The sequence below is a fragment of the Ptiloglossa arizonensis genome, chromosome 1, assembly GCF_051014685.1.
Source record: "Ptiloglossa arizonensis isolate GNS036 chromosome 1, iyPtiAriz1_principal, whole genome shotgun sequence".
Lineage (NCBI taxonomy): Eukaryota > Metazoa > Arthropoda > Insecta > Hymenoptera > Colletidae > Ptiloglossa > Ptiloglossa arizonensis.
In genome coordinates, this window is record NC_135048.1 from 10,322,000 (window position 1) to 10,338,373 (window position 16,374).

A 16,374-nucleotide genomic window follows, 5' to 3' on the forward strand; every position below is an offset into this window, starting at 1 on the left:
ATAATTCTTCGACTTTGTTTTCTTCATCCATCCACTGACAATTATAATTGACATCTTGTTTAGCATTTCGTGCAATTCGACCTTATTAAGAACGAAATCGTTCCAATTAAGAAGAATATTCAGATACGGTCCGAACTGTCGATCGAGGGAGTTAAAATTTATTTAAATTTCATAAATTCTCTAACTTTTCATCAATACCGAGCGTAACTACGAGAATCTGAAATCTTCGAGAGAACAGGGTACACTCTCGATCGTCGTATCGCAAAATTTGTAAAAACGATTGAAACGCAATTTCTTTGAATAGTTCTCTCGTAGTGTATAAAAATTTGTAAAACAATTCGATTCAACGATTGCAGAGTTACGAAGAGTCTCGACTCGTCGACAGTGTATATCTCGTACGCTGTCAGAAACGTTTTCTGTGAACCGTGACACGTCGATCCGCGCGAGCCCAAAAAATTCCCGAGGTCTGAGTCAAATTCGAGCTTTCGGTATGCGACGATCACGTGACGCAGGCATTTCTTTTTAGGCAAGGCCCACTCCGGCACACTTGACCTCCGTGCAGGCTGAGCAAATTTTGGCAACCGCCTGCGAAAATGAGAGCGACAACGCGAAACGCATGAGAGTCGGTCTGGAGCCTGTCTCACAGCCTATGCCAACTCTTCCGGCCGCAACGGTGAGTAAAATTAGAATGAAAAGAGCACGAACGTCGCCTTCGTTCCTGCGAATCGAGCTTTGTGATTTCGTATTTGGTTGTCTTTTGATACGATCTCCTGATCGTTAGATCGCGCTTGATACCAAGAGAAAATAATATTTCTACGGAACACGCATTTTTGAATAGAATTTCTTCGAAATTGTTACATTCTTTGGTACGGTTCGAGTTACTCCCGTCGATATACTGGGTGCTCAGTATAAATTGATCGAAAGTACGTATTATAATTAAGAGGGGGATATTACGAGGTGAATAGTGTTCGTTTAGAGGTGGTAGCACCGAGGACATTTGAAGGTTAATTTTCTTTTCTTTAATGGAATAATTAGGCGATATTAGATTTTATGATATTGCAATTCTTTGATATTGTATCTTCAATGAAATAATTTTACAGTAGAATTCGATAGGGTGATGAAGTTTGAGAATGAAAGTATCAAGGTACAACGTGCAACTTAAACTTAATTTTCGAGATATTTAGCTTTGAATATTGTATCCATAGCACGTCGACGGTTTTGTAAACAATTTAGTAGCTGTATGTATCAGTAATTATAAATTTTTGGATAGATGTAGCTTGGAAATTTCAGATTTGAACATTTTATTTAAAAGAATGAAGTTGACCTTCAGAGATCCTTGGTGCTTTCATTTACAAATTTCCGAAAGGTTTGATTATAACATTTTTGTCGAAATTTTTTATATTTTTCAAATGTCGAAAATAATTCAATTAATCACCATTGTAAGATCACTTGTATATTGCTTAGAAAGCTAAGTAAATATAAATGATTGGTATAAACAACATTTAATAATGTATTCTAAATTTACCAATTATGAAACTAAACGTAAAGGAACACTTTACTTTGAAATTTTTGCTACGAAAATTAGGACACAACAATGATTATCGATATACTTTCAATCAATGGTAAACCGTTTATTATAAATGCACAATGTAAGAAATCAAGTGACTTGATACTGCAAAACTACTTATATTTGTTATGCGTGGACGTGACAATAAATTCAACGAAAGTTCATAACCGTGTGTGAGGATTGCTTAAAGTTTAGAATAATACACATCCTTTGCAACGCTTTGTGTACTTAATCGATAAAATTTTCGAACCTAAACGTCAAAGATGATGTGTTGATTGTGTTAACGATGTAATCAAAATATAAAAATTAAAAATTTAAAAATGAAGAATTTCATTGTATTATATTTTATCAAATATGATGGTTATTTCTTGTAAATTTGAGTGACTTTTTCGTGCCTTCTTAAACATTAATAAAAATCATTAATGGTATTCTAATGTTAGATTCATAATATTTCAATGGTATCACGCTTGTCTCATGTTTATAACATGACAAATATAACATCGACAAAATTTATAATAGTTCATCAAAGAAGAAACAGATGTAGAGATTATCGTGTCAACATTTATAACCCCTATATGCACTATATAATCAAAAATATAAATTCAGTTTCTGAAGATGATTCGAAAACGTTTAATAATAAATTGCTCGACCTAAATGACGATGTCTCAATGAAATAAATGTGTTCAATGTTGTGTTCGCGATACTAGATTTCACATACGTATGTAAGCAGTATTACGATAGTATCGATACTGCGCTCATTTTTGCTGTAACTGAGACATATCGGTAAAGATATCAAATTGGTATCGAATCTATTTGACATTTCCATGTTTGATAAAAAGTTACTCGATACGCAGTAACAGTTTACCAATTTTTAATTCGTCGGTGTTCCCGTCGCTGTATAAATTTCCTAAAAATAAATACAAAATTCGTGATGGGAACAAAGATAATAATAGACAACTTCTATAAATTCAAAAATAAAAAGCCACTTCGTATCGGACTATAATTACACTTACTTACAAAGGTAAATATTTTACAAAAAAGCAACAATCTCGTTACGCAATCTATGCTGCTAAAAAAAAAAACCTCAGAACGAAACATATAACATTTCGAGGTAAAAAAACACCCAAAATTATCTTTCAAATATCGTCAACTGTATTTACCCGAAAGAGCTTGTTCAACGTAGGATCAAGATGGCGGACGTAATTACATCGTCCCTCGTTTCGAGGTTAATTTCGGTAACGTTCTCACGTCGGTGAAACGATTTGTCGTACGATCGCCGAGACTCGGTCCAAAAAATCGCGAAGGACTCTGTTATTGTTTATAAAACGTGGAGCGTTGAAATCGAAATAACTGACACGAAGTGGTGGGCTTCGTGTTTCGCGAGGGGATCCCGAACCGGCTCCTGACGCAACACCGTGGACGATAAAGTTTTCCGTAAACTGGTGGCTCTGGCCATAAAATTATCGTGCGTAGAAATCCGAACGACGCGGCTCTTGCGCAACGCTTCAAAGCGTGATATGTGAAACGAAGCTAGGATTGATATAGGTACACAGAGAGGCCGGTGATAACCCGCGGGTCGCGCACCTCTCCCACTCTGATGCAATGCGCGCACACACTGACCACGTTCCACGCGTGCCGCTGGAACGACGGAAAAATCGAAATATGTATTCTACGGGCAGGAGTCGTCAACAAGCTTCGGACCGATTGCGTGCCACAATACGACGGACCCGTATGAAATTTCGCTTAAATTCTAGCCGCAAATAGCTGACTCGAGGTATTTCCGTTGAAGGGGTGATCCCTCGTTCACGAGAACGAACATCTACGCGCACCAGGTTGCCATTTTTTTTTTTTCTTCTTTTTTAGAAAATCCAGTTCAAAATTCCAGGTGACCAAGGTTTCATATCTGTGCCTTGATAGAATCTAGATTCAATAGCGAAAAAAGAAACATTGGAGCCCGTGTGATGGAAGGATTCTCAGTTACAGCTGCGTTTCCGTTGTAGCGGTTCATCTTCGCGAAAAGGGGATTGTAAAAGTGATCGATACTGTTGCACGAAAATCTTTCACGAGTGTTTCTACTGTACGAGATTAGACAGTTTATCGTACGTGACATCTCGAACGCTCGAGTCGAATAATGGATCGAAAATGGGTATTTCGTTTGGAAGAAATTTGTTTTAGAATTTTGAGTTCGTTGTTTTCAGAACTCTGAGCAAATTCTCACGGTTTGTACGAATGTAGACGGTTGCGTCTTTAATTTTAAACACAGGTGTGAGTCGTTTAGGTGAGTTGACGTTTAAAATATAAATGGTACAAGAGTACGTTGAAACTTCGTCGTCTATCGCCTTGGATACTTTAGTCTCTTTCTAAACAAAAGCCTAGGAGTACAAAATACAACTTAACTGTTTTTACATTCGGTCCAAAATTTGTATAGTCGTTTAGTTATCATTTTTCACATGTCCAGACCCTTGTGTACGTAGTACAAAAATATTCTACATATTTCAGTTCTAATAAACCAGTCATTCTATTTTCATGTCGTTTTACCTCGTAACGATCTTGGAAGAATCACCGTGACAGGTGTGGAAATATTTTCATATTTTATAATCGACAGTTGTAATAGATTTCAGCTTTCTCGCATTAATCATTTTCACGCGTCCACAACAATGTTTAAAATAGGCCAAGACTAGAGTGGCTATATGTAGTCACCTTATCTAAGCCTAACGTGCACCCTTTGACCAGGGAAACTGCGCGTTGAAACGATCGGGCGTTGTATTCCACCATTAAACATATTTTACGTGGACTTTCGGTTTTTAATCAAACCAAATAAAATTATTTTATGTGGTCGTTACATTTTAACTGGTCTTTCGCATAGCGTACAACTTTGTCGATGAACATCCTCTAATACTCTCTGGCAGCACCTAAAGTTGCTAGATTATAGTTAAGCAACAAAGTTAAGACATCGTCTGATACTCTGTGCAAACACTAAGAGTTCCTAGATCATAACCAAATAACGAATATCCAGCATCCATTGATACTCTCTAGAAGCATCGAGAATTCGAGCTAAACTCAGTGACATGTAGTATTTCATTCTTTAAAAGCACCAAGAGTTGCCAAGCAATACACTTAAAGAATCTTCCAGTAGTCTGTACAAACACCAAGAGATACTAGATCATAACCAAATAACGAATATTCAGCATCCATTGATACTCTCTAGAAGCATCGAGAATTCGAGCTAAACTCAGTGACATGTAGTATTTCATTCTTTAAAAGCACCAAGAGTTGCCAAGCAATACACTTAAAGAATCTTCCAGTAGTCTGTACAAACACCAAGAGATACTAGATCATAACCAAATAACCAATATCCAGCATTCATTGATACTTTCTAGAAGCATCGAGAATTGTTTGATCTAGACTCAGTGACATGTAGTATTTCATTCTTTAAAAGCACCAAGAATTGCCGATCAACGAACATAAAGAATCTTTCAATAGTAGTCTGTATAAATCCCAAGAGTTGTTCGATCTTGGCCCAGTAACATTTAACATTCGACACTCTCTAAAAGCACCAAGAGTTGCTAGCTTCTATCTATAAAATAAACTTCAAGAATCCATTGATAGTCTCTAAAAGCATCGAGAATTGTTTGATCTAGACTCAGTGACACGTAGTATTTCATTCTTTAAAAGCACCAAGAATTTCCAATCAACGAACTTAAAGAATCTTCCAATGGTAGTCTGTACAAACATCAAAAGTTGTTCGATCTTGGCTCAATAACATTTAACATTCGACACTCTCTAAAAGCACCAAGAGTTGCTAGCATCTATCCGTACAATAAACTTGGAGTATCCTCCGCAACTCCCTACGAACACCAAGAATTTGTAGGTCATAGTGACGAACGTCTCAGCGTCCCTTGATGTATACTCGTGAAGCACCGAGCAAAGATCAGCACCGAGTAAAGGTAGATCATATCCGATGAAGGAACGTGACTATATTGCGGCTTGACGTCACACGAGGCGGCAAGTAGACGACGGAACTCGTGCACGTAGAATCAACTCCAGATCCTTGTATACCCCAGGGTATTGAACTAGGTTGCGAACAGGCTCCATAAGCTGGGAACGTACACGCATCGTCGTCCTGATCGCGGATCCCTAGGTATCCATAGTTTGTTTAGCTTGATCGCGGTTATGGAATTTTCCGATGGTTTCAAGTACCGGTGCGTAATCGTCCGCGTTGGCTCGGTGTACCGGTGTCGTTGGCACACCTAATCCTCCCTCTGACCTCTTGAATGCTGCTGGTCTGCTCGCCGCTCTCCCTGTTTCTCGGCTCCGGAGTCGAGAAGCTAGAAGTTGGTCTCTCGTTTCGATTTATCTACGTTGAAAATCCCTACCGAGGAGGACCGCGCGATACAGGCAGCTCGGAGGGACAGAGAGGGAAGGAGAGACCGATAACCTCTCCGGCGACCTAAACCTAACCCATTAAGGAGAAGACCGGGGTTCGTGCACGGACGCGGCTATCTGCCGTGGCCACCTATATAATTGACGTCAACGCACACTGCTCGCCTTTCATAAAAACACCTCCCTACATCCGTTCTCCTCTCTCTTGACGATTTCATTCCTCCGTGCACGCCGTTAGTGCTACCACCCCGCCCCCGGGCAGCGGTGCGCCCCTCTCGTCTGGGGCCGTCGTTCTTTCTCGATTTCGTTCCTCCCCTTTCTTTCTGCCGGGCTCTCCTCTCTTTCCTCGAATTAATTTTCTTGGCCGCGAGAGCTTACTCACGCCTCGACGTCCCTGCCCGCCACATCTGGCCGCCTCTCGGTTTCTCTCTCTCTTCGCGTTCACCTTCCTGGCTTTTTTGCCGGCGGTTTTTCTCAGCCTATTCACATCCACTCTCACGGTAGGTGACCAGGCTGCCGAGTAGACACCGAGGATGATCGCGGCGCGAACCGATGCGGGGGATCGTTTGTTCGCCGGAGGATCGGTGGTCTGTTCACGGTCCGTGGGCTCATGACACGTGGTGCTTTGGTGACTGTGTTCTCTTCGAATATCCGCGGACAATCGAGCCCGACGAACGTCAGTGACGAGTTACGCGCCAGTTCTAGTGAACATCGTACGACGCGGTTGAGTGTTCACTCCAGTGAGTGTGCCCGCGCGCGATGAGTTGAAGCTCCACCACGGAGGGAACGGAACGACATGTTACTGTGACTGGAACGGTGAAACGGAACCGAGGGTTTAAACATGAGGAAAAAGAATCTGAGGGTAGTCCACAAGCAGGTGTACGATCGCGCCCAGATTCAGCAGGTACATCCGGAGGGATCCAGTACACGGCCACGTGCTCTCTTCTCTCTCTCTCTCTCTCTCTCTCTCTCTCTCTCTATCTATCTCTCTATCATGATGTTCGCCTTTTCCCGAGATACTTGGACCAGCTCTCGCGGAGAACCTCGCTAAACCAATTCTCGATCACCACTGCCCGGAAATTGGGTCAGAATGCTTAAAAAATGTGTACTGCGAGATAGTTGCTTTTCGCGTGTGGGCGTGGTGGGGGAATCCAACCAGCCGGCCAATCAGCGGAGGCAGTAAAATGTAACGATTATGATCCATTTACCGAGCGATCCAAAAGTTCTGCCGCGGCTGAGACCTGAATAGATTCGCCTTCAATCGATTTGCCAGCGAAACATTCTCGTTTGGTCAACGATGTGTTTGCTAACTGTCGACGAACGATCAATTTCTGTTGATCTTGGACTTTTTAAAACGGTGATCTTGAATTCGGTTCCTCGAATTTTAGTTTCCTTCGATCGAATCGGAGAATTCGATAAGGATCATTTTCGCGCGATTTTGCACGCTTCTTTTTTATCGATTTCGCGAGTCTTACAGGTTAGCTAACCTAAAAATCGATTCCTCGAGAGGGAATTTTTAGTAAAAATGGTAACGTTGTACGAAATATGAAATGTAAATACGTGAATCGTTACATCGGTTGATTACTCACAGTATGTGCGGTACAATGATGGAGTTTGAATTATTAGAAGAATCAATGTGTACCAGGTTTAGGGAAGTGAATCTTTTCAGTCGATATATAGAATTATTTGTGACGATAAAATAGTTTGGTTAGTTTTGTTAGATGAAAATCGAGAAATTCAAAGTTTAAAAGCTCTTTCAAATACTAGTTTCACGAAGTCTTCGTTTTAGAATAATTTATTTTTAATATATATCGTCCAAAAGCCTAGGAAATGAAAATCTGTCAGCTGGAGGATGAATGGAGAAGGTGCAATAGATCTTTCTATTTTAATACATTGAACTTTTAGATTGTTATTCTTGAGGTTTGAAGTCTTACGTGATCTTATACAATCGGACTTCGTCTATTCACTAATGCAAGTCCTTTCGTTAATCTTAAATGTATTTCTTAGTTACAAATCATAAATACGATCATCAGTACCTTTTTTAGTGTAGTAACGGTTTCGACACATGTTGTGCCTATTTCTCTTCATTCATTAGACCCTTTTCAATTGTTGAATAAAATCCATTTTCCTTTGCAAGTAATTTCAAAAGCGGATTTTTTATTCTTATGGAACAACAAAACGACTATCTCCACACGTTCGAGCGTTTGAATGTCTGTCAATTATTACGAGATCCATCTCCTTCACTGTATCAACCTGTACCAAGTGATGAACCAACAATGACTAACATTGGTTTATAACATTTACATATTTATTTGTATAACCGTCTCTCGTACAGATTTACATGGATTATTTTCAACAATTTCATTCGAAATATCGTCATTTACAGGACACATCGTGTATTATACCGCGAAATTTAAACTTCAAAAACACATTTAATGCCTACCAATCTAATTGTAATATCAATTTATAAATTGATTAGTTAGAACAAGCAATTTATTATTTTACATTTTTTATCTATGGTTTTTAGTTAGCCTTGTAAATAAATAAAAGCATTAAAGGGTAATCAACCTATATAATGTTTTTTACAAATGAGGAATTTGCGATTATTAGCATTTTAAATTGTGAGAACAATCTTTATATCGACATAAATAGTGACTAATAACGATGTATCATATGGCACATATGTATAAATATATAAAGTTATCTTACGGGCTGTAGGTTAACATTAAAATTAAAACGTGTCGTTAAACTATATCTAAATATACTTATAATATGTACAAAAATAAACATCGGTATCTGGAAATGAATAATTGAAAATTGATCCGACTAATCAGTTTGCACATTGTTTTTATACAACGAGCAACAATTACTTATTTCAAAGTGTAATGTTTCTAACAATGAATATTTTCTGAATTATTAATCGCGAGTCTAAAAGTTTATGGACTTATTTACTATTAACATAGTATCGAAATTAAGAAATCAAAAAATATCACTTACTTTTATAGGAAAATCAGGATGCTAAAGTTGAACATGCCAAGATTGCAAATTCCAATATTAAAAATTTTTTTTTGTTAGATTCAAGTGTAACTTCCACAACACTTATCGCAACACATATTTATGTAAAGATCTTTCCAAAACATTTATTCAATTTTATCTTTTAATAATAAAAGACTCAACAGCCAAGAGAAGAAATATCGAAAGTAAAAGCTTTCGAAAGTTTTTTTTATTTAAATATTAACAGATTGGTGATTCCTCTACTGTAAATTTTATAGGATTTTTATAACCATTTAATTATTGATAAAGATTTGAAAACGTATCTTCGGTACCAGTCGAGAAATATTTGTAAATTTATACAGAAAAAAACCTTCATCACCCAAACAGTTCCCCATTAATATTACCATTAATATTACCATTAAGGATAAAGAACATACGAGTGAAAAATTATATTACTCGACAATTGTAACACTTACATTTATGCAAAGATCTTTTCAAAACATTATCTATCAATACTAAAAGATTCAGTAGCCAACAGGAAAAATGTCGAAAGTAAAAGCTTTCGAAAGCTTTCTTTATTTAAATATTAACAGATTAGTGATCCCTTTACTGTAAATTTTAGGGGATTTTTATAACCACTTAATTACTGATAAAAATTTGAAAACGTATCTTCGGTACCAGTCGAGAAATATTTGTGAACTTATACAGAAAAAAACCTTCATCACCCAAACAGTTCCCCATTAATATTACCATTAATATTACCATTAAGGATAAAGAACATACGAGTGAAAAATTATATTTCTCGACAATTGTAACACTCACATTTATGCAAAGATCTTTTCAAAACATTATCTATCAATACTAAAAGATTCAGTAGTCAAGAGAAAAAATGTCGAAAATAAAAGCTTTCGAAAGTTTTTTTTATTTAAATATTAACAGATTAGTGCTCCCTTTACTGTAAATTTTAGGGGATTTTTATAACCACTTAATTACTGATAAAAATTTGAAAATGTATCTTCGGTACCAGTCGAGAAATATTTGTGAACTTATACAGAAAAAAACCTTCATCACCCAAACAGTTCCCCATTAATATTGCCATTAATATTACCATTAAGGATAAAGAACATACGAGTGAAAAATTGTATCACCTGAGTGAGCATCAAAACACGAAGGCTCATCGATTCTCAATCGGCAATTTAAAGCGGATAGGTACTAAAATCGTGATCTGGTTGCAGCAAACGGACGTCCGGTCAAGTTTGGAGCATTTCTCGAGTACACCGGTGAAATCACTTCCGGGCAAAAGGGAGGATACACCACCGACATCGCTAACGTCCCTGGCGCCGTTAACCAGTTTGGCGAACTTACCAAGCAGCACCCTCTCTTCTACACCCCTATCTCTCGCGCCAGCGTCGAAGCTGCTCACACCAGCGGACAACAAGAGTCTCATGAGGTCAGTCCGATGAACTAACTTTAAACCAGACTTGAACAATTTCTATCCGAGTAATAAGTAACGGTAACTGTGAAAGATTTTCCGAATTGCGCGTTACCGATCAAATTTTCGAAACAACAGCCATTACTCGAAGGAATCCACTTTGGTAAATAGTAGGGGTGATGACGAAAATTCTAAGAATACTCGAAAATAAACTTTCGTGTACAAAGTGACTGAAATCTCCTCGACGGATCTTCAAAGTAATTCCTTGTCAATGATTCTCGCTTCCAAGTGACGAAATCGCGATTGGTCCGGTTGCAAAAAAAAAAAAAAAAAAAAAAAAAAAAAGAGCGATTTTTATATCAGGGACGGCTTGGGCGAGCCTCGTAAATCGTAACGAAAAGCGAGCTAAAATCGGAATCTTTGTAATTAAACATTGATAAAGAACTCGTGCGAGACTACGCGCCGAATCGGGGTTCAGTTGGTAGAAAAATTACGCACTCCTCTCGTAATCAATTCTCCGCACGTTCATTTTCGCTCCGTGATCTCCCATTCACCGATTCGGAGTAACAACGAAGTAGTCACCGATAAAGCGTCGCGTACCCGGTCAAAGATCACGAAACGAAAAGTGAGAGAACTGGAGGCGGAACCGGGCGGAGCTAATCAATGCTACACCTTATCGTTAACACGAATCTCGTTCGCGTTTTTCAGCCAGGCGACGATAGTCAGCTCGTCGGCCGTTAATGGTGTTGCCAGCGGCGGTGCACCCACGGCGATGTACAGACCGAACTTCAGTCAGGCGTTTCAGCGTGCAGGACCAACGACAGTGCCGCCAACCCTGTCGGCAGGACTGTATCCAACGCAGAGCTTCACATCGGGCCTTCTGAGCAACGGTACACAAAGTAATATTGCTTATCGGTGTCCTTATAAGTTTTCCTACGCTGCGTTAGCTCAGTTTCGTTTTCTTTCGCCTGCGCGTACACTCGCTCCGAACGACTCCCGATTGGTAGAATGTTCATCGCTAATCTCGTTCCACCAATCGGAAGAAGAATAGAGGGAATTACGCGAACCGAGTGTTCACGCTGCTCAAATGCTTCCCGCTGAGACCGAACCATCCCCACTCCTTCGTCTGGGTGCGCGCGAGTCACGTGCTGCGTAACACGGATGCGCAGTTGTCCGATGTAACAGCTCGAGTCCCATCAGTCGAGATATTTTATTTCGCGAACTTTTTATTCATCCATCGTACAGATATTTGATCCTGTATCGTTTTTAACAGGAAGATACTTTAATACGTTACAGTTTCTTGCAAGTTTACGTTATCTAGTTCCTTGAAGTTCTCCAAAATATATTCCGAGAAGAAACGTATACTTTGGGAAATTAATTTTGAATGAAAAATGTTCTGATATGGGTTCGATGTTTCACGAAATATAGTTTGAGTACAATTTTTTATTCGAGAGTTGTTTCTTTCTTGTAGTATAGAAGAAAAAGATAGTATAATACAATTTGTTATGAAATATTAAGATGCTTTCATTGATTTTTAGATTTCTAATAAGATATTCTATTCTGAAAATTAATTATAAAATTCGAAGTAGTTTTTGTTTCCTTCAGAATTATCTTACGTAACCTCGACCGCTTCGTTAGTTGCCCCAATTTTTGTTAATTAAAATTGATATCATCTAATCTGTGCTCATCATGAAAATTGTACGTGACTATTTAGTATGTGACTAAACATTTGTTTGAGATGTGTATTAAGTGTAATGCATTCTGTGATTAATAATATTAGTATTTATTAACACGTTTCATTATTTATGTCTGCTTACAACTGTCGTACTTTGCAGTTTCTTCAGCAATTTTTACTAATTAAAATATACACATTGACTCGAATAATAATCCTTAAATTTACAAAGAAATTTGTTATAATTTGTAACTTTATTAGTTATTTTCAATTTTGTAACAATGTACGGACAGTGCTTCTAAATTGTATCGATGAAAATGTCATGTATTTAACCCTTTCCACTCGAGAGGCGATCCTCGATCGCCACATAATTCGCTGTACTTTCTCCAATTCGGAAAACCATCGTGATTTGGAATTGAAATTAAAATTCAATTACCCCTTTCTTGTAAGATGTAAACATATCTATACGAAATGTTGAAATGAAAATATTCCGTTTTAAATTAATTACACGATTCGAAGGATTTCATCGAGGTACTAGTTTCCGGTAGCAGAGAAGCTTCGAGTGTAAAAAATTAAAGTAACATATTTTGTTATAAAAAAAGAAAGTTCAACCGTTGATTTAAAACAATATTTTTCCTATTCGAAATAATAATTTCTTGTTCTATTTGCGCTGTTCCCAAGTAGTTGGTTCCCTGTAGAGGACGTAACTGCAAATCTCGACAACATGTGCTTAGAAAGTCGCTTGAAACTGTCTCGATGAAGAGAGTCTAACCTAACCTCTAACCCTGATTGTTCTTCCAGGACCGACGGATCTGAGCATGAAGAACACAAAGCCTCTTCTGAGCCACAAGCTGAACGCGACGGAAATGACCGCCGTCAGACAATTGATCACTGGATACCGAGAATCCGCCGCGTTTCTTCTGAGGTCCGCCGACGAACTCGAACAATTGTTGCTCCAGCAACCATAGAGCTACGTTTACGTAGCCAGTGGCCAGCAGCTCGGCTCGTAAAGCCTTCCCGGGCGAGTAGCGTACACGCTGTGTAAACGTGAGCACAGCGGCTGCCCCGATATTAAGATCGGGAGACTTCAACGCCAGCACGAACGAAGCTCGCTTAACTACCGCAACGTTGATATTACCGACGGTCGGTAACGAGTTTCTATTATCCTTCAACGGGAAACACAGCCCCGTGACCACCACGTCGATCCACGGAACCGGCGGACACTGCGAAACGAACGAAACTTACCCCGAGAAACCGAAAGCTGGAGTTTTCCATTCCGAGAAACCGAGAGCTCTTCCACTGGGGGCTCTCGGAGGGATCGCGCGGGAGAATCCGTTATTTCGAATCACCGGCCACGCGGCAACACGGTGGGGAATTTTGTCTTAGAGAACAGAGTTCTACGCGTCACGATCGCTAAGGCGCGGAGTTCTTAGGGCTAGATTTAAGGTAACTATTCAAACAGGGTGTACATAAAGAGGATTTACAGATATTTACTTAACTACCGATAAGCTTAAGCTTAACAGACGAGACGGCGTGTGTGGCGTGCGTGTGAGTGTGCGTGTGAGAGGCTTTGACGGAGAGCGGCCCGGCGGGAGAGTTGATCGTTGCTCAAAAGTATTTGGCACCTTCTAGAGGGTCCTGCGAGCCGCGCGAGTACCCGATCGCAACGACCACGTATATGTTCAAAGTAGACGTTTCTGTTTTTTCTACTCAAAACATGCAGCTCTGAGTAACCACGCGATCGTTGTTTCCCCGACGATGTATATACGGTTGATCGTGAGAAACGACCGTCCGCGTTTCTCGTGAATTGGTGGGGGATTGAACGAGGAACGTGGATGAGACGAGGGTAGTCTGGAAACGCGATGGAGAACGCTGCGGTCACACGTGTACATAGAGACATACATACGTACGCATACGTTCGCGCGTAGACATATGTATATAAATAGGTCGCAGGACAAGATGGCTTTTTTTTTTTTTTTGTTTTTTCTACTGGCGGCGCGCCAGTGAGGAAACGATGAGTTAATTGATAATTAATTGTACACTGACCGGGCCACTGTCGCCCGGTGCAGAGCATAGTACTTGAATTGTGCAGATTGCGTGGAAGATCGTGGCTGCAGGTACAAAGGGAGGTACAGTTCTGTTCGACGAGTCAAAGAGAAACGATGGAATGGATTTACACGAGGCTTCTGTTTATAAGAAATAGGCCTTTACAGACACTCCGAGTGAACTGGGCTCGTTGAGCACACCGAGTTCTAAATTGGATAGATTTTGTGTGGAGAAGTCGTTGATCTTATTTTATTCTATTTCTTGGAGATCACCAGTTATTTTGTATTTTCGTTCTATGTAGATTAAGAAATTTGTAACGAAAAAGAAAGTTTTTATTTGTTTGACAATTTTAACAAAATTTATCCTAACGACTACGGAATTGTTTTTCCGATGTAAATTAAGAGTTCAAATTTCGTACTTTTGTTTTTAATTATTGTTTTATTTCTACATCGGTACTTAAAAATTTCCTTCAATTCTTCTTTGATACAATAACGATGAAACGTAAGTAAAAATACAGGATACCAAAATAAATACGCGCGAGGGTCTTGTATAGAAAATGAATACATGTTCTATTTATATAAACGGCAATTTTATAATTTAGTGTACGAGCACTAGTTTCTTTAAATTATAAACAAGAATATTAAACAATCAGTGTAGTCTAAACATTTGAAAATATTAAATCTATTAAGGAACAGTATTCCTTCAGGATGTTTTTTTTTTTTTAACAAACACCGTAAATTCCTTAAAAAATTTGTATCATTACTTCTTATGTTAATACTGCTCATGAGACGAAGATTACATGAAAACTCTCGATTCACGCAATGCAGTCGAGCGATTCTCATAGTTCTTTTACAGACTATGGAAGAAATAAATTTTTCCAACGGAGATAGAATTTCAGAATTTCTTTCCAAAGAACTGCTGAAAGCCACGATCCTCGACCCAAGGTTTGCACATTTATCGGGACCATCTTGTCACGATCGGACAATACGTTGAAACCGTATTTGTGGTCTCCGGACGCATCACTGTGTTACCAAAGAACACTGATTATTATTATACGATAATATACGTAGCGCTATATATACACGCGTTCATTTCTTCCTCTCTTCTTTTTCTTCTTTTTTTTCTCTCTCTTTTTTTTTTTTTAGTGATTTCTTTTTTAAGGTGATACTATCGTTCTCATTGGACCAAGAAGTCATTCTAACCTATTTAACCCGTACGAAAAACTAAAAAGCACACGACAGGGGTCGCGCCACACCGATATCTTCCGCCATAGATCAATTTCATCGATTTTTATTGATTACGTGTCGTCGTAATTGTAATAATTATCGCGTCTTATTATCGCTATTACCATTTATATTATATTATATTATATCATATTATTGTCACTACGATTATTGGTTCTCACGAACCGAGGGGAAGAAGGGTTGTCACCCCTTTCGTCGAGACTGGTTTTTCGCGAAACAGTTATCGCGCGTTGATTCTATTCTGTCGTTGTTTTGTACATAGTTTATACACGTCGTCGTATCACGATACGAAGAGAAAGGATAAAAAAGGAAACTGTGGATACACGAGTTTCTTTTAACGATATATGAAGAAAGAATATTATTATTATAATAATTATTATATACAGTATGGCCAGTTTGAGTGTATACACGCAACTTTTTCATCAACTACGGCATATGCAAATAAATGTTGTTCATATAAAAATTGTTGACTTGGTGTGGGAAATATAACATTAAACTGGAGCACTTTGTGAGACTTTTACTCGCTGAGATTTCAACGTCACCTTCATTCTCTTAAATGGACTCGTATATTTTCATTACACCCATCCTATTGCGTACTCAAACGCATTAAGATAAATGAATAATCAATTGGACATTTTCATAAAGTATGCATCACGCGGAACAACTGAATTGACCTACGGAGCTCTGATTGGGAATCTTTTTATTTATAAAGAATCGCATTATCGGAATAGAAATATATTAAAACTGATCACTGACAATGTGCATGCTGTTGCGATTATCGAGACTCGAGTGATTAAATAAACAAAATAATTACAAAAGGTATATAAATTGGAGCATCGAGCAACAATTCGATCACTTTTTATTACAATATTTTCCATTGTTCAATTATCTCTCAATCATTTTCTATAGCTTTCGTGATTTTATCAATTATTTGGCAACTCTGTCTGCAAAGACCCATCGATGAACGTAAACACGAATGTAGATCCATTCGCTTGTACTTGAACACAATTAATTAAAACAGTTCGATACCCGTCGC

General features: G+C 38.6%; 1 protein-coding gene across 2 annotated transcripts in view; it reads left to right on the plus strand.

The window, feature by feature from the left end:
* The window catches only part of LOC143153409 (uncharacterized), a 67,795-nt gene extending 51,956 nt beyond the window's left edge, over positions 1–15,839 (plus strand). The window contains exons 6-9 of one of the 2 annotated variants that reach the window (XM_076324531.1): positions 527–673; positions 10,180–10,394; positions 11,085–11,275; positions 12,850–15,839. In XM_076324531.1, the coding sequence (XP_076180646.1) occupies positions 527–673; positions 10,180–10,394; positions 11,085–11,275; positions 12,850–13,016 (720 nt within the window). In that variant the 3' untranslated portion in view covers positions 13,017–15,839. The remainder of the gene's footprint in view (positions 1–526; positions 674–10,179; positions 10,395–11,084; positions 11,276–12,849) is intronic. The other variant, XM_076324541.1, reaches the window with a different exon arrangement.
* Positions 15,840–16,374: the final 535 nt, after the last annotated feature.